Source organism: Agelaius tricolor, unplaced genomic scaffold (assembly GCF_023055355.1).
Source record: "Agelaius tricolor isolate 1412-34295 unplaced genomic scaffold, bAgeTri1.0.p SCAF_9, whole genome shotgun sequence".
In the NCBI taxonomy this organism is placed as follows: Eukaryota; Metazoa; Chordata; class Aves; order Passeriformes; family Icteridae; genus Agelaius; species Agelaius tricolor.
In genome coordinates, this window is record NW_027269269.1 from 24,352,459 (window position 1) to 24,375,589 (window position 23,131).

The 23,131-nt window shown below is 47.9% G+C and overlaps 1 protein-coding gene across 1 annotated transcript in view; it reads left to right on the forward strand.

The window, feature by feature from the left end:
* The window catches only part of CASQ2 (calsequestrin 2), a 33,493-nt gene extending 10,597 nt beyond the window's left edge, over nucleotides 1–22,896 (forward strand). The window contains exons 2-11 of the mRNA XM_071433292.1: nucleotides 3,748–3,832; nucleotides 5,276–5,376; nucleotides 7,589–7,700; nucleotides 9,372–9,445; nucleotides 10,227–10,357; nucleotides 14,531–14,576; nucleotides 17,306–17,360; nucleotides 17,992–18,092; nucleotides 18,480–18,554; nucleotides 22,212–22,896. Of these exons, the coding sequence (XP_071289393.1) occupies nucleotides 3,748–3,832; nucleotides 5,276–5,376; nucleotides 7,589–7,700; nucleotides 9,372–9,445; nucleotides 10,227–10,357; nucleotides 14,531–14,576; nucleotides 17,306–17,360; nucleotides 17,992–18,092; nucleotides 18,480–18,554; nucleotides 22,212–22,421 (990 nt within the window). The 3' untranslated portion in view covers nucleotides 22,422–22,896. The remainder of the gene's footprint in view (nucleotides 1–3,747; nucleotides 3,833–5,275; nucleotides 5,377–7,588; nucleotides 7,701–9,371; nucleotides 9,446–10,226; nucleotides 10,358–14,530; nucleotides 14,577–17,305; nucleotides 17,361–17,991; nucleotides 18,093–18,479; nucleotides 18,555–22,211) is intronic.
* The last annotated feature ends 235 nt before the right edge of the window (nucleotides 22,897–23,131 follow it).

Below are 23,131 nucleotides of genomic sequence, written 5' to 3' on the forward strand. Positions count from 1 at the left end.
AGAATGGAGTAGTGCTGCCAAACTCCCACCTCTTTTTCCCAGTGCTGCACAGGCCACAGCTTGGGATCCTATGGGTAGAAAGTATGCACTGCAAAGACTTCATGAACATGAGAATAAGGCTGCAAAATGTGCATGGGACATGAACTTACAACCTACTGGGCTCTTTGCTTCTGCTCTCAGCCAACTCTGCCAGCCCAAAGCTCCTGCTGTACCTCAGGGACTGCATGATCTGTTTTGTCCAGTTCTTCCAGGGCAGTTTCTACCCTCCATGTCTCTGTGCAGCTGTTGAAGCTAAATTATGTTCTATAGAGATAGAGGCTGACACAAAGGCAAGGGCTCTGGCTGGCCAAGACTTCGAGCAATATGAATTTAAAGGCAGGAGGAGGAGGGGCTGTGCTCTTAGATTACAGATGCCTCTGTCCCAAGGCCCTGAGCCAAGAGGATTGTCAAGATTAGAAACATTATCTGCATTCAAATCCCACTAGCATTATGGAATCAGAAAATACTGTAAGGGGATATATAAATGCTTGATACTGTAATGAGTAGGGGGAATTAGCCAAACTGTTGTGCCTCTGGCATGCTCTGTATTTTGCTGCCTTTTGTGGTTCAAATATAGGTGTGGGAATGTATTGTCACCTATGCACGGGTTAGACTCTCCTGCTGCAGTGGAAAGCAGAGAAAGCAAGGCCAGGAGCAATGCCCAGCCCCTGCATAGCTTGAACTTGCAAATGCCACCATAAACACCCTGCAAAGCCTCCTGCCTCCAGGCTCTGCCACAGTAGGAAGGGCTCCTGAAAGTCTCATGTTGCACAAAGACCTCCCTGTTTGAGACCCTGCTCTGGAGAGGAGCTCAGGCTGTACTGTTCTCCTCAGTGTCTCACTGGCATGAAGGTCCCTGCAGAGGAGGCAGGCTGCCCACTGAGCTCCCAGCTCTGCCCCCTAAGGCACACTCACGCACCATGCACAAGCACTCTCCTGTATGCCCAAAGTGCTGCACATCTCTGGGGACGAGCCTCTTCAGAGCAGCACCTCCAAACACTCACACCCACCATACATACACCACCAGCAGACAGTCTTGCTAGACACAGTCACACAAGCCCTGCCACACAAACAGCCACACCTCCAGCATTACTGAGACCCTTTTTGATGACTGAACACTCCCACAGTCTCACACAAAGAGGCTTTCATCACATCACCCACATTTTCTTGACACTTTTTTTCCAGCAAGCTTCCATGCTCACAGCTACAGAACTGCACCCACACCCCTCCGAAGAGCAACCTTGTGTGTGCTGCATGCTGACATACATGAGTTCTGATCGATGCTTCCTTCCTTGCACACATCCCTGCTCACATCCAACCACTTGTCTGTAGCAGGTGTTGCAGCTTTTCTGCATATTTCTGACCATCAAACACTCACAAGAAACCCTAACCATCTCCTGTGTGCAGGAGTCAAGAACTACTGGGTTTAAACTGCCCTGATTGTGTCTGGCCCGTGGCTGACATAACTGTAAGTAACTAAATCAAGTATGGACTGGACTGGACATGACTGAACAAGTCTTCTTCCCTTGGCCATTCTGTGTTTTCCTCTGGTCACAGAGCAGCCAGAGTCTCAAGTGGTGGTTCTCAGAGCCTCTTGCTGGTGTACACAACCACCAACAAGCAGGGACGTGATGACAATGTCTGATAAAGCTGATGATCCTACAGGCTCCATCCTTTTGTCCAGTCAGGGCAGATCCCCATAACAGGAAACAGAAAATCTCTTCTCTTACCACCACTCACTTGCAGATGTCCAGAGAGCTCATGTGTCCATCTGTCATTGCAAATATGGGGCTCCAGCTGCTCTCAGGTGCTCTAAGGTGACCTGAGCCGCCAGATGGGATGCTAAACCAGACCATTGCCTTATCAGCCTAATCAATGGATGTGCAAACACAAACCAGTGCTCTGCCCTTTTCAGGCAGTGTCCACTGTAAGCACAAGCCCTGAATCTGCAGCCTTAGCTTCACTTCAAAGCACTGGCAAAGAGCAGGGAAAAAACAATGCCAGCCCTGTTTCCTGTGTAACACAGGCACTCCTTTTGCCTCCCACGGTGCCATCTGCCCCTAAAGACAACAGGGCAGGTGGCTGCAGAGGATCAAAGTTGCAGCAATGCTGTGGTGGTCAGCGGAGTCTTTTTCCTGATGAGGGCCTTTGGGACAGCCCTGAGGATGTGCAATTGGTGGAAGGGAGAGAACAACTACATTCTCCATCTCTCCCTTTTCCTCAAGCAAGATCCCTGAGCCCTGATCCCCAGGGTGCCTGCCACCATCCCCCAGAATTTCAGGGACAGGCTGACAGCACAGGGAGCTGGCTGGCCCCATGACACCCCCTTGCACAGGAGAGGTGGCTGCCCCGCCACTTTTGCTCCCCAATGTCTCTAATCACTGCTCACTCTCACAGAGGCCTGGCACAGGCAGAAGCTATTTATAGCAGGGAGCCAAGGGGCCACGTGGCCATGGTGGCAGCGCTGCTGGGTGACATTCAAACTGGCTTTGAGTCTGGGGGAGGGAGCCAAAATGAGCTGGGGCAGGGGGGGAGGTTCCTCATAAATCAACCCACCATCTCTCTGGCCATGGATTTCTTCTGCCCCCCTCCAGCCTCCTGCTGCCAAGCACTGACAGCTGTGCCCTAATAGGGACATTCCTGCCCCAGAGGCTCCTGACCCCTCATCTCCATCATCCCCCGCCATCCGGCAGGGCTGGGAGGAGGAGCAGCAAGAAGACATCAGCATCAGAGGCATTTGTGCAACAGGAAGGGAGAGGGAGGAGGAGAAGCCTCTTACAGCTGCTTGGTGGTTCTCAGAGCATCATTACTACCTTCTAGGGTCTCTAGTATGCTTGTGGTGGGGCTGTCAGTCATGCAGTGCATAAGTGGATCCATTTACCAGGGTCAGTGCATCTCTGGGAGCCAATTTGGAATTCACAGGGTCTCACCCGGGGTCGCTCTCACCACCGGGCCCTTGCAGAGCGTCTCTCCTTTCCTCACATATCTATTTTCACAAAACAGGCAGGAACTCGATATCTTCAAGAGGCCCCTTGGTCAAAGATGGTGGGAACAGGGTGCAGTGGTTTTGCAAAGCTGTGAAAAGGTGAACAAGAGCATGGCTGGGCTTAGATGCATTTCTTTAGTAAAAACAGGGGACCAGGATCTGGGCGCTTACTGAAGCCTGGACAGGAGGCATGACTTTAAGCACTTCATAGGGAAAGGAGCCTGCTTTGGCCACCCCACCACATGCATGAAGAAAACATGATGCTGCAGAGTCCTGCACACACTGCTGCCTGCCACCATGCACTTCCAGAGTTAAAATGTCCATGGTGCCCATGGCACACTCCCTTGCAGGAGGCCACCAAGGCACCACAGAGGAAACAGGTTCTGCTTTGTGTTGGTGGCACGGGACTTCCTTCCAGCCATCCCCCCTGCTTTGGTGTCCCCAGTTCACTCAGGAGCCCTCTCCTGAGGCCAGTGTCAAACAGAACATGGTAGAGCCAGCAAACTCCCTGCTGCAACACAATGGGAACAAACCCAACCCTTGTGACCTCTGGGTTATCTCAGCAGAGAGGCAGCATGTGACACATGCCACCCATTGGTGCTGTTTAGCAGCAGAATATGGGTCACTTCTGTCTGTCATATCGTGCTAACAGGGCATGATGCCCTTTAGCTACCCTGTGGTGTTAATCCTACTAATGTTGGGCTCTCTGCTTCCTCCCACAGCTGGCAGCTCAGGTCCTGGAGCCCAGGAGCATTGGCTTTGGGATGGTGGACTCCAAGAAGGATGCCAAGCTTGCCAAAAAGTTAGGTGAGTCCCAGGTCTGACATCTCTAGAATAGCTTGGAGAGACTGTGGGAGTGATGTGCCTATGGGAGGCCCTTAGAGGACAGTCAAATCCTTGTTACCAGCATGGGGAGGATGATGGTGGCACTTGCACACTGACCACCTGCCCACCCCAACAGGGGCAGGATCAGGGGTGGGGGTGAGGATGAGAGGGACAAGCCAAGACCCTTCCAGAAAAAGCAAAGCAAAGCAAACCAAGTGAAAAAGAAATTCAATTCATGCTGTAATGACGATAGGGTCTAAGTTCACAGCTTTCTGTGCAGAAATAATAAATAGATGCCATGGAGTAACTTCCTGCTCTTCCTACACAGAGACAGGACCAACACAGCAATACAGAACTAGAACATACAGGGAAAACACTTAGTCCCCAAAAATGTCATCAGTCCCATGGCCCAGTGACCCCTGTCAACCACTGGGGCAGCCACAGCCTTGCAATGGCTTGGCAGTCAGGTGCCAATCGTTCTGGCTTGTTCCCCTGAGTGAAAGAGAAAATCTGCTGTACAGGTGGAAGGATGCTGCATTGCCCACCCTGGACACAGCTGCCTTCCAGGGCCTGGCAGTCCCTTCATATTTTAGCCCACAAAGCAATATGGAAATGTTGTGTCACATTAATACAACAGCACATAAATATACCACTAAACCTAAGGTTTAAGCATACTGGACTGTAATTTTCTTTCCTAAATTAGAGGCTGTGAGTGCTAATGGGAGCTAAACTAAAGACAAGAGCTTCTGCCTCTCCAAGAAGAAACAAACTACCAGCCTCCTTGGCCAGTGGTACCCTGCCACCCTGCATTGCAGGAGACCAGTGCTGTTGATTTTGGAGCCTCCAATAAGGTTCTGTGGCACTCAGTCCTCAGTCCAGTGATACAGCATTGAAACCTGTCACCCTGCAGTCTGTGGTATCTCTATCATTGGTTTCTAACCCTTTTGCCAAGGCCAGCTAAGCCTCAGACAGTTTGAAGCTCACTTTCAGGTCACTGGTGACGCTCACATAGTTCAGCCTTCTCTGGACAGTGAGTACAACCGGAATCAAAATCCAGTTTCCATATAGTGACAGGTTGTTAAAATCTGAGCTGCCAGTTAGAGCCCAGTATTTACTGCAAGATAGACAGCCAAGCTAAAACAGGTTTCTGGTGCAGAATTTTTCCAGCTGAGACCAAACTGTGACCTGAATGAAAAGTTCAACGTTTGGGAAGAAGTTCGCACCAATTCTGGCTGAAGTCTGTCCCCCGTGTCATGAAATATCAGTCAGGAGATCACCCAGGTTGTTTCTAACTGGACCAACACAGCAAACTGGCAATTGCATTTTCCCAGGAGGAATTGCTGGGATAACAAGAAAGACATTCTGCACTAAACATGCTTTTAACAACATGTTAACCACTTGTTGTTTCCTCTCTTCTTCTTTCAGGCTTGCTTGAAGAGGGGAGTCTCTATGTCTTTAAGGATGAGCGGTTGGTTGAATTTGATGGGGAACTGTCTGCAGATGTCTTGGTGGAATTCCTCTTGGATGTAAGTACAGATAAGCTCAGAGCTAGATAAAACCTCTCAGAGAAGACCTTGCAAATACTTAGTTTGCTAAAAATACAAGTGTACCTTTGTTTGAAATTTCATCCCTGCTTGTTATTCACTGGTAGAGATGGCATTTGACATCTTCCCCAATACCTGTCTGACCATGAGATCCCAGGAAAGATGGTATCCTTATATGCCACTAAACACTTTATATCTTAGAGACAACCTTTCCTCTTGCCTTTATAGAGTATATTTGAGTGGAAGTCAGCTACAATCCTTATACCTGACTGCTGTTCACCCACCTCAGCTAGCAAGCTCATGTGCAAACACTTTGCCATTTGCAAAATCTTTCACGCTTTTTCTTTCTTGTTTTAAAAAAGAGCTATTTTGAAAAAAAGAATAGGGTTCTAGCAGAGCAACTAAAAAGAGCTCAGTGCATTGAAAAAGGCTTATGTTGCAAACTATCTGCCCATTTCTAGACACAAGCAACATAGCATCTCTTCAGTGTACTTGCCAAATTGCACTGCCACAAGTGAGAGGAGTTCAGGGTCCTAGAACTAAATGGTCTTGGGTCATTTTGTGCATGAGCACAATGATGGATTTTGTGGAGTGTACTCACCTTTGTGCCTAAATGCAAAAGTGATGCTGAATCCCACAACTATATGTTGCACTTCTCTTTATTTACATTTCATTCCTTGTAGAGGCAACAAAACCTATGGTTTTTGCTTTATAAATGAAAACATTTTGCAGTGATTTGGCTTTCCTTTGAAGTGAGGCTTTCTTTGTAAGTGGCTGTGCAGATAAGGGAGATAAGGGAGGTAAGGTGAGCAGCAGAGCTGGCAGGGTTTGTTTCCCAGGGTGGCAGATTGCCTACATGGTCACCTGTGCTTCAGGACTGCTGGTGAGGAGGGGCATGGCCAGGGAATTAAAACAGATCCCTTGGACCTCAGCTCTCCCATGACAATGTCTGTGGCTGTGTGCATTGGGTGCTGTGACCAAAACACATGCCAGTGGCTTCAGGGACAGAAATGGGCATCTGCCCCACACATAGGGGCCACAGACAGGGCAGAGCTTTGCCATGACCCTGCAGCAGTGGGATCCCAGATTCCCATGGCTCAGGCCACTCTGGCAGCAGGAAATTGCACATGCTGCTGTGGGCACAGCAAAGGCACAGCCTCACACTGGAGCATCACTCTCAGATGCTGTAAGGCACTTCATGAGGTTTTGCTTGCTATGCCATGCGGTGTGTCACTGAAAAAATCATGTTCTGTGAAAAAAGAAAGAGAGCAAGGATTTCTGGTTTTGTGTTTTCCACTCGGAAAAGAAAATACCTGGCAAAGCAATAAAATAAAACCAGACATATCTGTGGTGCCTTGGCAGCCTCATCTGAAAAGTAAAAGAAACCCAGAGGTTCTTTACACCTCTGTAGGCAGTGGGTTGCCTGCTGTTTTTTTCTTCTAGTGAAAACACACTTGATTTATACCACTATTGCTAGGCAAAATAATCAGACTGAGCCTTTTCACCAGCAGTGACTAAAGTTAAGAAAAGAGAAACAAAGTTTGGATCAATGACAGTCTAAAGTGCCCGACAGCAGACAGGTCTTCCAGCTTCCTCATTAACATGGTGATGTGTGTAGGACCAAAGAATAGGTTTAAACTATTTTGCCCAGGATGAGGATCAGCCATGAAAATTCACATCCAGGCTTTCTACTCCTCCAAATCACTGTTTGGTCACCCTCTAGCGAGCTGGTTTTAATGTTTTTCAAAAGCAAGATCTTTGCAATGACCTCTTCCAGCAAATGACACTTGAAAAAAGAAAGTATATATAGATTTAGATACACATGTATCATTCACAAATGATCACAATGATCATACCAGCTCCTTTCAACTTGGCCTCCTTAAAGCCACCTGCAACTGCTACTCCTTATCCCTCATCAAAGTAGGTCCCCCAGAATTCATTTGGGTTACCCAGTCCTCTATCAGCCTCCCTCTCGATGCTCCCACCTCTGCAGTGAACCTACTAACATCTCCCTTTGAAGGTGACCCACTTCTCTCAGCTCCTCACATTAAGGCAGAGAGCACTAAGCAGGGCTTCCAACAGCAGAGAAATTGGGTGACCTCTTTCTCCCTGCTTAGGCTGCTTGTGGCACAGCCTGCCAGGCATAGGTTGGTGCTGCAAATCACTGCGTTACCACATGCATTTGTCATGGCAGTTGCTGGAAGACCCCGTGGAGATCATCAACAGCAAGCTGGAGCTTCAGGCCTTTGACCAGATCGACGACGAAATCAAGCTCATCGGCTACTTCAAGGGAGAAGACTCAGAACGTAAGATAAACGTGTTCCCCGTGGGCCTTGGAGCCTGCCTGGGAGCTCCAGGGGCTGGGCACTGGTTGTTCTGCATGAACATGAAGGGTGGTGTGGCATATGGCAGCCTGTGACAGAGTGAAAATTGCTGGAGGATGAGTGTGTTTGCAGGCAGGTTTCTGCTGATGTAATGTGTGAGCCCAGTCCTACACCAGCATCAGTGACCCTTCTGCAAGGGATCTGCTGGCAAGAGAAGAGAGCCATAATCCAGGGGCTCCTGCAGTAAAAGTGAATTTACCTCACCCAAAAATCAGCTGAGCTTACAGTTACACTGAGAGAGCAACCAAAAGGAGCAAAGTGCCCCTTCCTGTGAGCAGTGAGCCAAAGGATCAAAGGAGGGAGGAGGGAAGGGAAAGGGGAACACACATTAAATACCACCGTGGCAAACATACAGCAGCAGTGAGCAGGGCCCTTTGGAGCAGCCTGGCAGAGGCACTGACCTCTTCCTCCTTGCTGACTCCCAAGACTGGGAAGAGGCTGGTCCCATGCCCTGAGGGATGTGCAACTCAGGGATGTCGCTATCGAGTAAGAAAGTGGCACAGACTCCAAGCAGGCTGGTTTGTGCAACAGCAGCTTTAATGTGAAAAACTCTTCTCTTTTTATAAACAATTTTGATACATCCTACTTGATTAGCTAATTAACAAAAACATCTTTCTCACAAACAGTCCTTAAGAAGAACAAAAAAAACAGAGTAAGAAAACCCCACCTGCAAGTTGTTTATAAAGACAAGTTATCATAATTTCTCTACAACTCCCTAAAAAGTCTCACAAGTCCACTGTGGGAAAACTAATCTCGTTTTCTCACTCTCTAACCAGGCTATCCCATCTTCGCAGGGACCATTCTGGGCAAACTCAACTTTCACCAGCCTAGAAAAATCCTCACATGAGAATCTCCCTGTCAAGCCCTGCAGTCTCATCTGCCAGCCCCAAGTGCTCTCCTTGCTATCTGGGCAGTGCTGGCAGCGTGCACCCCATGCTGGCATGTCCTGCCTTTAGCAGAAAGACAGGTATTCCTAAGTGAACAAACCACATATCACCAGGTCTGCAATGCAACAGCCCACCCACCCCTCCCTTCATCTTTCTCAAACTGGGCTGCAGGGCAGCTTGGGCAGGGCTGTGATCCTAACACTATTCAGTAATAATGACTGAAAGAAAGGTGGGAAATGCCTGTTGTAAAGTCCCGCGGCAGGCTGAATCTTTCCTGAACCCTGAGGCTCAGGGAGACCTGGTAGCAGTTACAGTAAAAACTTACCTGCAGTGGGAGAAGCCTGCCTGATCACACTTGGTGACTGTTTAGGGAATGGCAGCAATCCTTAATGCTGGAGCAACTCCGTGTATTTCCCAGCTGAGCTACCCCTGGACCTGCTTCACAGAGCTGCTGATTTCAGCCCCAGTTAAGTGTGGCATGCTGGGCTTTGCAGCTTTCCTGAACACTGTGGGACTGCACAGCACATTGCTGCACATGAAATCATCCTTCTTTGTAAACCCTGGAAGGGTGGAAGAAACATTAGGCAATCATCTGATGGAGTTTGCAGTAATTTGTATTTGCTCTTCCCCCAGTACCTTCTGGGCTGATCAGACTGTGGCCAGCTGTCTGTGAAATATCTTCTTCATTTCCCTTTTCTCCTTCCAGATTTCAAGGCATTTGAAGAAGCTGCTGAACATTTCCAGCCCTACGTAAAGTTCTTTGCCACCTTTGACAAGGGGGTAAGCATCCACACATCTTCATGGTAGCTCACATATGCCACCACCTGTTTGCTGAGACCTCAGGATGTTCCCAGATCTATTGTCTAGTTTCAGCTTCAGCATTCCTGGATTTTGTGGAGTGTAGCAATTACATATCCTCTGAACAGAGAGAGACATGTTTTCCCGGGAAAATCCTGGGAAGCTGTGTAGAAGCTGTAAGAAATTTAGATGAAAAAATCCAAACATTTATTATCTCTCTTTCTGTAACCATTGTTTATAGATATAGTTCTCCAAAGTGTGCTATTCATAGTTCACCAATGGTGTGAGATGTTTCTACTTTGACACCAATCAAGTATCACCTTAGCAAGTCACATTATAAAAAGACCCACTACTTTCATTAAATGTTTTTGCCTTCTGATCCACCTGAAGAATGGAGTCTTTCTGTCCCTGACTCAACAGCATCAGTGGTGTTGGTGTCTACATTGATATTTTGGCCCAGTTGCAAGATAGAAGGCAATTTCTGCAGCATGGAGGCAGGTCCTGATGTGGGTTTGGAACCCAGCCCCTCTAGGTCAGCAGGCCCTGGGCTGTGGCTTTGCTCTGCCTCAGCGCTTGACACCAGTAGTGTAGGGTCATCAATGGGTTGTTAAACAAGGAGAGATCCATTCTATTTTGTGGGCCACCCCTAGGAGTGCATGCTCTGGGAGAAGCACCTTGATCTCAGCTCTGCCAGCAGCAAAGACTCTGGGTAGGCAAAGAGGCACATCAGGCTCTCTCACCTGTGACTTCTGCACTGCAACAGGTTGCCAAGAAGCTTGGCCTAAAGATGAATGAGGTGGACTTCTATGAACCCTTCATGGATGAGCCTGTTCACATCCCTGATAAGCCTTACTCAGAAGAGGAGCTGGTTGATTTTGTGAGAGAGCACAGAAGGTATGTAGCATGCAGGATGCTCCTGGACAAAATAAGTGGGTTAAAGTATCTGTCATTGTGACCTTGCCTCTCTAGGGCATCGCTCTCAAAAAAACATTAGGATGATGACTGCTTTTGATGATTTTCTGACCCAGGTTTGAAATTGTGATATTGCTGTTTTTTTCCTACTCCCAGAGGTGCAAGTATCTGTGCAGCAGTCATAGTTCACCACAAGGGGCCTGGGATAATACAGCTTCCCTCCTCCTGCTCTTCCTCCTCCCTGGTTAGTCCTCACTCAAAAAGCAGTGAGGCTGGAAGGCATTGGAGTGTGAAATCCTTGCCCTAATTGCCCATGCTTTTAATTTAGGTCTGTACAGAAGATGACCCTCTCCAAGGCCTTTCAAGTCAAATCCAAAGCCTGTCCAATCCCCTCCTTCCCAAAAGCAGATTTACTAATGGGTGTATCCCTCTCCTGGTGTCAGATATGTCCAGAGGCAGTCTCTGAGCTCAGACCAAGCTCAGACAATGGACTATGAGGCTCCTGCTGATTGTAGGCACAGAGAAGAAGCCACAGCTCTTATCGCTGTGTTGAGCCTCATGTGGGAATGATGCTGAGCACCTACAGTGTTTGATCAACTCAGCAGGAGCTGTGGATGCTTGTGCTTTTTGCAATCAGGTTTGTTGCACAGTTGCTTAGGGACTCAGCTACAAAAACAGTCTGGAAGTCACTGGAGAGGCTGATCCTGTGTAAAAGCACAGGGTTAAGTATAAGGGCCCAACTATCCAGAGATGCTGTATTTTTATACCCTTAGAACCATGCCTCAGGAGAGTGACACAGGCTACCTGCTGCTCCTACAACTGCACTTCTCAGCAGACAATCAAGGGACCAGATGAGTTTGAGGAAAGCAGGGCCATCTATATGGAGAGGGGAATCTCAAATCAGGTTCAGCTGGAGGTCTGTGTTCACACAGACAAGAGATCATCTCCAGAATCTGAGACTCACCAGAAACAATTCTCTGCTTTTTCTGAAATATGAAGGGCTTCTCTATCTTCCATGTACCCACAATTCACTTTGCTGACCTTCTAGGCTTCTTAGCCTTAGTCCTTCCCATTTTCTTTTCACCAAGCTCTTTCTGTCAAGCAGCGGCATCAGAAGACTGATTAAATACAGCCATCTAAATTCTATCCTAATAAGGCAAACTCTTCACCAGCACAAAATTGCAGAGCAATTTCTCCAAGTCTTAGATATGTCAGGATGTTTTGCAGTGCTTGGTAGAAGAAAGGGGGTGGGCATGTATTTTGCAAGTGCCAAAGCTCAGAAAATAAATAAAAGGAGTCCATAAAACAATATGTCTGACATCCCAAACCTGCCAAGGTGCTGCCATGGCAGGGGAAAAAGCCTGGAGTGACAGTGATATGTTCCCAGTAGCTCATGCTGAGCTTCTCAGAGCAGAAGTGCTTCATCCTGCCTTGCCACCAGTAAAGGACCTAAAGCCACAGGCTGGAATTAGTCATGGAGAGGATCTGTAGATTAAAATGAAGCAACCTCAGCAGGAGCCATGTGCTGGTTCCCTACAGACAGCTCAGCTGGGCAGCTGCAGGCTGTGGTGGCAAGGTCCGTGCTCTCCACAGAAGGTCGGGAAGCTGGTGCTCAGCACCATGGGGTGACCCATCCAAGGCTGCACAGGTGGGTCTCCATCTGAGTATGGTGGTCACTGCCACTCCAAGGTCTCAGCCCAGATTTCACTCTCAGTGGCACAAATACAAATTACATGGTGCAGTCCTCTGGGTTGGTGCCTCTTTCACATGCAAAATGCTGGGGTTGGACCCCCACTTGTCTGCAAGTGAGGTGTAGCCACATGGGGGCTGAATTCTGCTCTTTCTTGCTAACCCAAACCCCAGTTGCCTCGCTCCTGCAACACAGGGAAGTATCCAGAGTCAACAATCAGCACACGTGGGTGTGCCCAGATCCTTCCCACTGAGTTTCCTTTGCCCAAGAGCTTCCCCCAGAGAACAGCTAGGGAAAGTGTATTAAAAGCCAAGTACAAGTACACCTAAATACATAATACACATTCACCTAATTTAATCTCTAGTTTTGGACCATCAACAATGAAAGGACCTGCTAGTTCAAAAACTGTATCCCTGATCTTGTGTTTGGTGGCTATTTCTTCAATTTCTATAGCTGTTTTTACCTTATATCCATTTTGATACTGAATGTACCAAATTGTAATGAGTTCAGCAGTTTAAATATGTATTGTATCAAAAGACCATTCTTATTTGTTTCATTTATACCTGCTACCTAATAATTTCTCTGGGCACCTACTAACTCTTTTTTAAGAGGAACAATGATTAATACTTAAGGTAGGGAGAGAATCACAGAATATTCTGAGTTGGAAGGGACCCACAAGTCCATCAAGTCCAACTCTTAAGTGAATGACCTGTGCAGGGATCAAATCTGCAATCTTAAAGTCATTAGAGCTGTGGCCATGTTCTAAGCTATTCATGTTTTCTTTACCATTCCCATTTTTTAGAATACCTGCCAAAACCCTCTTCAGTCACCTCTTTCACAAGATAAAGAATTCTTATCTATTTAATCTTCACCAAATAGAGGTCCTTCCATATCTTTACTCACCACTCCCACACTTCCAAGTGCCTTTTTCAATTGTCCATATCATTTCTGGGATGGCATGACCAGAACTGCACATAACTTCACTGTGGAGGCTCACACTGTAGCTGTCCACTGCCATAATGGTCTGTTTTACTCCTTGGCCTTTTCCCAACTATTTGCAACCTTCTTTTGGCCTTCTTCCTTTGGAGCTGATTCTTTCTCAATTTGTGACACCTGGGCTCCTTTCCTGAGAGGCAAAAATTAATTACAACTAATTTAGAACCAATTGCTGCACCTGTACACTCAGGGTTGGTTTTCTGCAAGTGTGTTACTCGCTATATGTTTGTCTATCATGCAGACACTCAAGTCTCAGGAGATCTTCTGTATCAACTCATAGTCAGGCCTTTGTTGGTTGCCAAAGAATTGGATATGATAAGCAGATGCTGCCATATTCCTATTTCCCATCTTTTTGAGATTATGTGAGGATATGTTATGCATATGATCATGCCAAAGAATATGCTATGGATCTTAATTGGTGGATTCCCTCTGTCATGAAAACTGACCATTTATTTCCACCCTTCAATGTTATTAATCCACAGGAGATTCTCCTCTTATCTAACTGGAGCTCAGTTCTGTGGCTCCTCAGGTCCATTAGGAACCTCTAAAAAATGTTCCCTTGTTTCCATTGCTCTGTTTGTTAGGCAAACTGAAGTGACAGGTTACACATCTCACTTATTCCACCTGGGTCTGCCAACATGCTCCCACTCCTACCAATCTGTTCTAAAACCTCACAGACTGACACCTCTCTTTGCAGCAGGTCCTGGGGCAGGTCAGCCAGGGAGACCTGCTCTGCTGGGGATCCTCCCCAAACAGCTGATACCACAGCAAGCAGATGCACAAAGGATAATTTGTTTTTGTCTTCTATGGCTTTGTGTTCATCTTCTATGGCTTTGTGTTCCTTGGGTGCCCCTCTAACACCAGTCAACTCTCAACCTGCCAGGCTTCCTGCTACAGATGTGTCTGAAAATGAATCTTTTTTCCTTTACAAAGTACTTCTCAAAAATAATTTTTTTGACCAGTCTTAGGGTTTAAATTTTCTTGTCAGTAGTTGTTAGGATCCTAATTTTCTTCCCAGAGTTAATTCTGTCTTCTTTGCTTCCGCAGAGGTGGGAAAGATTTCTGTTCTGAAATTTTGCGGGGGTGAAACCAGGAGAAAGGGGGGACAAAGCCCATTAGGAATGTCCCAGGGACTCCAAAACAAAAGTGATTGTTGTCTCATGCTCTCAGCACAGACAGACCAGTCTGCCATATGTGAGACTAATTCAGCAGCACATCCCAGCACAGAGAGGTGTCTCATCTTCCCAAGCAGAAATAGTGGCTGCAGTGACTCCAGTGGGGCCATGGGCAGGTTTTTATCACCAAAAATAAAGGCATAAATTGACCAACAGTGCCCCCATTCTTGCATTCAAAATGTGGTGGCTGCCTCCAGCCAAACGTGCCCATGGTGACCTTTCCCGTGATGCTGACAGTGTCACATGTGGCAGTGCAGGATATGTCCTCAAAGAGCATTTCTGTCTCCCCTGCAGGGCCACCTTGAGGAAGCTGCGCCCAGAGGACATGTTTGAGACGTGGGTAAGCACGTGTGGTGGGAACCATCGTGTCCCCTGCCAGCTTCCAACAAGAAACTGCTGCTCAAGAGCTGCAGCCTCTGCCTGGGCAAAACATTACCTTTCCTTCCTTGCAAGGCTACTCTCTCTCTTCTGGGAAAAAGGGAAAGCCTTGTCTATGCTGCCTAGTGCCTCACTTCAAACAGGGTGCTCAAAGGCTTTGCACAGCAGCGATGGAGAGCTGGGCTGGCTCCTGCTTGCTTCTCAGAGGGAAGGAGGAGGGAAAGCTAAGCAGTGTGCCAGGCAGCTGTGGGGCCTGTGAGTGATCCTGCCCAAGGATGCTCCATCTCAGCGAAGTGCTGAGGACACCAGAGCTGCTGGTGGGGTGATTTCTGTGGCCTGCTCATGGTGCAGATGTCTCATGGAAACTCACAGAATCATAGACTGGTTTGGGTTCAACAGGACCTTAAACCTTAACCCTTCAACGGGTTCATCTGGTTCCAATCCCCTGCTGTGGCAGGGACACCATCCACTAGACCAGGTTGCTCAAAGCCCCATGCAACCTGACCCTGCATACTTCCAGGGACTGGAGCATCCAACACTTCTCTGGACAACCTGTTCTAGTGCCTCACTACCCTCACAGTAAGGAATTGCTCCCTAACATCCAGTCTAAATCTACCCTCTTTCAGTTTAAATCCACTCTCCCCCATCCTGTCACTACGTGTCCTTGTCAAAGTATAAGAGCACTTGAACAATTCAAAATGGAAGTGAAGGCAGGCAGTATAGTTAATTATACAGATTTCAAAGCAGATCGTGTATTGACTGCATTTCTCACAGTGCAAGCAAGATGGAAATCAGCAATTGTGAAGAACTAACCTGCATTTTGGCCCCTATCGTACACGGAGAACTCTTGGGGTCTGCAGGGGTGGGGAAGAGAAGGGTGAAAATGAAAGAAAAATTGTGTATAACAAAATTCTCCCTTCACTGTGAGTGAATATGGTGTTAAAAGCTAGTCAGGGGCTCTCAAGTGCCAGATGAATGCTGAAAAACAAGGCTAAACAGGTGCTTTACAGACACTAAGGAAGATGCAGTCATTCTTCCAAAAGACTTGACACATTTATAACAGCATTTAGATGTCCCCTTCTTGGCTGTGTAACATGAAACACCACAGGACTCCAAAGTGGCAAAAACCTTGGGAGTATTTAATACAGCAAGGCAAGAGGTAATAAAACTGAACCAGGAGTTATGAGTCACTTAGGAACAATAGCTTTTCATTTTGTTTTGAAATACAGATTCTGTATAGAACACAGCTTCCAAGATCCACCAAAGCCCCTCCAAGGTTTCTAATGGCGCTTCAGTGAGACCCAAATTACACATGCAGTGGTTTCACTTTCATACTGGCCATATTCTAAAACAGCCTCATGAAAAGTGTGAATTCCCAATGGTGGGATGCTTGCTCAACCAGCAGCTTGGGAATACAGAGCTTGCCTCTGTTATGAGCAGTGGGCTCATAGCTACAGAAGGCAGGGGGCTGGATTCTGATCTCACTGCCAGGTCACAACATCCTCACTGCCTTCACTGGAGTTAGTCCAGTTTCATTTGCTGCCTTGCAGGCCAGAATAGAGCTGCATTATATTGGTACATACATGTAATTATATATGGCATATAGAGATATATTTTTTATTTTGCTGTCTGACAATGCTGCTGCTGAATATGAAGAAAAAGCAACAGTGTGAATTTTGCCAGCTGTAAGTGGTCTGAATCCCAAGTAAATCTGCCTGGAATGTCCCGGTGAAAACGTATTCCCTGAAGACGTCCACAAAGGCTGAGCATCCGCTATTGTTTTTAGAGATAATGTTTTCCACTTAATCTTTCAGGGGTTTTTTTCCCTTTCAGTATTTGATGGTGGCTTTTTCACCTCTGGGCTCAGAAGGGAAAAGAAATTAGCATTTAGATGGGAATTTTTGCTTGCATTAAAACCAATTGAAATGGAAACTGGGACCGACAGCGGGTGAGGAAGGCGAAACCGATCCATGGGATAATTCAGAGATGACATTCATAGCAGGCAGATGATGAACTGGCCAGCAGATCCATTGGCCTTTGCCAATATCATTACTCATGTGTTTCATGGAGAAAAGTAATCCACCAGGCTGTAATTTCTGTCCTCCACTCACTGGAGCCCTGAAATGAGCCCCCCACTCAATTTCCCTCACTGCTCTCAGAGACCCTCACCTAAAGCAGAGACCCTTCACCTCCAAACAGGGGCCCAAATGAGCCACCTTGCCTCTCATATTGTGAGAAAACCTCCTTTGCTGGCCACAAAGGAGCTGAGCATGGTGGCAGATATTTGTTTCCTTGCAAACCATCCCCTGGGAGCTGAAAATTAATGAGGATTGGTGGTCTCAGGCATGAAGGGGGACCCTCTATTCTCATCCTAAAGAGCCCTTGACCTTTTCTTCAGAGAAGCTTTTGCCTCACATTATCAGAAGCTCCCTTGCCATTGCCATCATGGTGCCCACCTAATTTTTATCTGAAGAGTTTCAGCAACACTGCCCAAACTACCCCCTTCAGCACTAAATACCTCCATGAGGCAGCCTCACCTCAGCTCCCATTTCTGGTTTCTCAGTGGGGCTCTAGTCAAGCCTCCCTTTGTAATTGCCCTTTTTGAAGGCATCCCACTGCTTCCATCTCCAGCAATCACCCAGACTCTGTCCTCCCTCCCTGGCCCATCAGTAATAGTTGTGTTGTTTCCAGGAGGATGACATGGAGGGTATTCACATCGTAGCCTTTGCTGAAGAAGATGACCCAGGTAGGAGCCTATTTTCTTCCTTGTGTGACTCTCCATCCTTCAAGAAAGTGTATTTTCATATACTTTGTTTGCATTGTAGACACCTACTGGGTGTTTATGCTAGCAGGTGTGCTAGCCAGGATCAAATTTTGGATAGAAATGGATGATTGCCTGGGGAAAAAAATCATTCCTTCCACCCCAGTACCAGGATTTGCTCCCTAACTCTGCATCCATCTTGCTGTGCAGCTCTGGGAGAGTGCTGAGGGCTGGCTGTGGGATAGGCATGTGGGAAACACAAAGCCACCGACTCCTGAAAAGCCGTGGCATCGGTGCTTCTCAGAGCCATCAGCAAATCGGAAAGCTTTGGCCTCTTGGGGGCTCAGTTCCTCCTCACCACAAGAAAATAGTGACATTGTTTCACTCCACGGAAGGATTATGGGGCTTAATTCATGTGTAACTAATTTCAATACCCGAGGAGGATGCTTGAAATTAAAAGCCTTATTATCAAAAGAAAGCGCTGGGAGACAGCATTTTAATGAGAACTATAAACAACTCCTGTGTGCATAGGGGAGCCAGGGAAGCTGGAAACCCCACAAGCAAAAAGTGCCTGTGCATTTGCAGGAGAGTTGCAGTGGTTCATATATCATTTCAGATGGTTTTGAGTTCCTGGAAATCCTGAAGCAGGTTGCCAGGGACAACACGGATAATCCCGACCTGAGCATTGTCTGGATTGACCCTGACGACTTTCCTTTGGTGAGTGGCAGAGGCTCTTTGCCTTTCTTGGTTCAATTCATGGATGGGATGGGCATGAGGGGGTGTGTGGGGGTGTGCATGTGCACACAGGAGTGCAGGAATTGCCCCAGGGAATGTGGGACAGGGAAGGATGGGAAAGTGGCCCTTGAAAGCTGCTTGTTTGGGTCTGCCTCCCAAGAGGGCATCTCAGGAACACCCCCTGAGCAGTCAGCGCTTTCCTTTGCCACGTGTGGCAGCCCAAACCCAAACTTGCATTCAGCCTCTCCTCTCTCCCCCCCACCCCGTGCACGCATGGATGCACATTCCTCATCCCCAGCCCAGCTGACTGAATGATGCAACAGGGCCTTGCAAAGACCCCTGTCTGAGCCTTGTGTCTCACTCCTGCAGCTCATCACTTACTGGGAGAAGACCTTCAAGATCGACCTGTTCAGACCACAGATCGGGGTGGTGAACGTCACAGATGTGAGTAGCACGTGCCCAGAAAATCCAGTGATCCCAAAATTAGGGTGCTGGAAAGGTTGGGTCCAGAGGGACACTGCAGGTAGAACAGGGAAAAAATATGAAGGCCTCACCCTTCCCACATGTCACAGGGTTTGTAACACGTCTGATGTCAGGTTTGAGGGCTTTAGTCTGAGTGTGTTTCTGCTGCCAAATCACACACAAACCACATCTGCTGGGGACAGCACCAGCCTCTGTGGCCTGGGATTCAGGGCTTTGCCCAGTTTGGTTTCAAGGTCTTGCATTTCCACCCCGACTGACAGCACTTGCCTTTGTCCATTCCCTGCTCCGACAGCTTGGGTGGCTTTGTGGAGGAAAAGTGTGTGTAGGGGGAAAAGAAAGCCATGCTTAGGGGAGGAGGAGTAAAAGGAGGTTGTTATTTTCTACAGAAGCAAAAGGGCACAGCTTGAGTGTAGGAGGGAAAGATTGTCCCCAGCAGATGTCAGAGAGAAACTGCACAGCTTGAAAAAAGCTAAATAAATACACAGCTTTAACAGAAGTACAGCATAAACTGGTAATCAAGGAATCCTGCTGCTGTAAGGAGGGTGCACTGGGGTTCATCCAGGCCTCCCTCCCCTTCAGCCACTGCTGTGCAGGAAGTGTTGGTGGGATTTGGGTGGGAAGAGACCTGGCTGCCCCCCACCTGGTGACAGTGAAGGTTTCCACACCATCCCACAGGAGCAGCTGCAGAGGGAGACCTGCAGAGGCAGAGGTGCTTCTTTGGCACAGCTGAGGGAGCAACAGTACCCACAGCACCCACAGCTGTGCTATTGGGACAGGTTTCTAGCAGCCTGTGCTTTCACTGTGGTAGCCTTCAAACCAGAAATCATGGGACTGATCTCAGGTTGCCCATACACTGTGAGCTTTTAAGGCAGGTGGGAGAGGGACCCGTCAGACCCTCAGCAGCAGAGATCTCAGAGGGCTGCTGAGTGCAATGGAGCAGCCTTGACACAGAGAGAAACCATTCTTTCCTCTTTCTGACAATAACAGTCCAGATGATCAGAGATGCAGCATGCTCCTGCCTAAACTGTTACCTTAGTTTATTTTTAACATTTAAGTGCTGGGTGTTTGTTTTAAGCTCTTTAAAATGAACCTGTGTGGGTATATAAGTGTCTCTGGAAGCAGAAATCTCTCCATTGCAGAAGTGTTTGTAAATTGGTGCTTGACTTCATGTTAGAAATTTGAGTCATAAGTGAACTCGATATTTCATCAGAAGAGAGCAGAGAGGGACTTAAAATTGGGACAAATGTGTGGGGCTGGGTGCTGGTTTGGCTCGACACTGACCTTGCTTCCAGCCTCCACATCATCTCTCCTGTACTGGCCCAGAAAAAGAGGGACAGTAAGGGTGTACAGGATGGTTGTGCCTCCTGTTACAGATGCTGCAAGGCTGTAACACAGGAGACCTGGTGGGGAAGGCAAAGCAATGGTGTCATGAAGAAAGCAAAGTCCTTGGATCTTGCTCATCCCACTGAGGTGGTTGAGAGGCTGAATTGGGAGTCAGGAAGTAGTTTCAGCCCTGGCTGCACGGGAGCTTTTTGCCTGTACTAGAGCAGTACTCCACCAGACCATGGGACAGACCCCTAGAGAGTGGAGACCCAGTGAGTTAATTCTTCTTAGCAGAATTGTTAAGGGAGAGACAAAAGGAAAAAGGGCCAAAATAGCACCTGTCATCTAAGACCATGAGAGAAATAAATGGACAAGCCAGAAAGAGAGCCCAAGTCTTCCAGTCTTATGCCCTTAACACAGTATCTCCCTTCTTTATATTTACTGTGACTGGTCATGTTTAAGTCACGTCAAAGCTACATTAAACAGCACTCAATGGAAGTTCATGGAAGTGGGATTATCAGTGGCCTGAGAATCATATAGAAAGCAGAATTAGGTAAGAACATATGCCTTATTATTCAGCAGTCACTCAGAGACCTGTAAAAACTCCTGCATTATCTGGCTTTGATATAGTAAATGTTTCAGGCTGTTGATTACAGTATTTGCAGGTTTTATTTCATTCCTCTTAAGTCCTTTCTTTATTTCTCGAGAGAGATTTAAGAAAGTTCTAGGTTGGCAGGTGATATCTAAAACAAACATTGAGCTCATTTTATTATTTCAGTGTTACATCACTGCATCCAGCCAAGTTACACAGGTACAGAGTGGGACTTGCACAACAGAGTGAAAATAAACACTGCTGTTGGCTTCAGTGGACATAACCCTCGTGACCCCATCACTTCTGTAAAAACCTGCCAATGCAAACACCAGAGCTCCCAGCAGCCCCAACTGGCTCATCACATTGTGGTGACTGTGGCTCAGGACTAGGGCCAGGATGCCCTGAAAAATATCACTGCTTTATTTGCACAGCACCTTCTTGAGGTGAAATGGAGCCACTCCTCTTCCCATTATTTAAAGGTGTCACTTTTTTCTGCACGAACAATCCTGAGGTTGGGAACATTAACATCTGAGTGAAGCAAGGACTACATGCCTCTCCAGGGTTCTTTTTATTGCAGTTTTGGTGATTTAGGAGGAAAATATTGTATGGGAGACACAGCTTTCCTTGAGCAGAAATTGGTCTGGCTTTTTAGCAAGCCGTAAACAAAGAGAATTAAATACCACAGACAGGGAAAGAAGTTAGATGCATTTGCAAAAGCTGGTAGTTGTCTTCTGATATGTGAACTTGCTTCTGCAACATCAAATGCTGAATGAGATAAGCTCACAGTGCCTCTGCAAAACAGGAGGCTGATCCTGTTTTATGGACGGGAGACAGTGAACAGAAAGGGGCTTATCCAGGCATTTACCCAAGGAACCTATAGCACAACAGAGAGGAAAACTTTCATTTCCATACCTCAAAGACCAAATAATCTTGCTGTCCCTGGGTAACAGTCACAAATTTGTTGTTGTCTTCATACTGAATTCTCCCATCCCTTTTGGTTTATGGAAGTAATGCAGACAGCTGGGGGGAAAGAGCAGGGGCACCTGCAGTCCAGGGCATTGGTGTTTCTCACCAGTCTTCAGCTGAGATCTGTGGGTGTGCATGGGAGCATGGCTGAGATGATCTAAGGGAAGGGTCTTCCAAGAGCAGGAGCCATTATCACACATGGAGAGTCCAGAGCAAGGTCCTGAGGCAAAGGTGATTGTAAAAGAGGCTGGGGAGAAAGGGTGCTGACAGGGGGTTGTGAAGGCTCCAAGGAAGAGGTCCCAGAAGGGTTCTGGATGGAAGGAGGGAACCACTGTGATGTTCTGCAAACTGGGGTGATGCAGCAGGTGCTGGCAGAGGTCTCTTGGATATCTCTTTACATAGACTTGGAGTCTACAGAACTGTCCAGATGGAGTGAGGAATGCATCAGGTGGGCAGTGCTCCTGCTCACAGCCATAGGCAGCAGGCACACAGCACCAGACACTCCCATAAACCTGCTGACCAGTCCCACTGCCCTGGTCAGACGCAGCAGCACTCCAGGGGGAGGTGGGGATCCCAGGGCATGGGCAGAGGGACGCTCTGGCTGAGCCTGCCCACAGGCTGTACAAAGAGGGAGCCAATGCCCTGCATCCCAGCCGTGCTCCTGCCCTCACCCCCCAACAGCTGTGTCCCGCCCTGTGTCCCTGAGCACAGCTGACCCTCATCACCTGTCCCCACAGGCCGACAGTGTCTGGATGGACATCAGAGATGATGACGACCTGCCCACAGCCGAGGAGCTGGAGGACTGGATAGAGGACGTGCTTTCTGGGAAGATAAACACCGAGGATGATGATGACGATGAAGATGACGACGATGATGATGATGACGATGATGACGACGATGACGACGATGATGACGACGATGACGATGATGATGATGACGACGACTAACTGTGACTCTGTGCAGTTTGACTTGTGGGGCCCGAGAGCCCCGGCCCTGCGGCAGGTCCCTCCATTGGAAGACCTTTGTTTGAGCATCAGCAAGCACCGCTGCTCCTCTTTTCCCCCCGGCCCCGCTCCCCCTGCCCTCGCCCTTGCCGGGAGCCCCTCGCCTGATTCCCAGCGGTGCTGAGCCACCGGGACTGCCCCTGCGGAGGGCAGCACCTGCAGGCGCCCAGCACCGCTGCAAATCACGCCTCCTTAGCAAGGACTGTAGGAATCTGCAGGGAATCTGCCCCAGTGTCCCAGGGCAGGAGAAAAGTGCCTGCCTGCTTGCTGCCAGAGGGACGCAGGGAGCCAGTTTGTATTTTCTGTGTTCATCAGCCCAGCACTTAACATCCAAAGACCAAATCTCAGTTCAAGACATAGGGAAAACCCTAACTGTAAAGTCTAGCCCTTTTATTAAACACAATGCCCTTTGCAGCTACTCTGCCAAGACCACTCAATCCTGCAAGTTCTGCTGTGGGAGTCTGTAGCTACTCCCTAACATGCTAAGAGCCAGAAAAATGCTTTGGGAGGGGAGGGAGGTTTTAGGGATGCTATTAAAGTTTTCAGTGATTCCACATAACAACAGGATATTCTTGTCTGGCAGCACAATGCAAAACCAAACACTGGGTCCCCTGTCTGAACCTCTTTCTTCTTGAAAGCTCAGGCCACAGCTG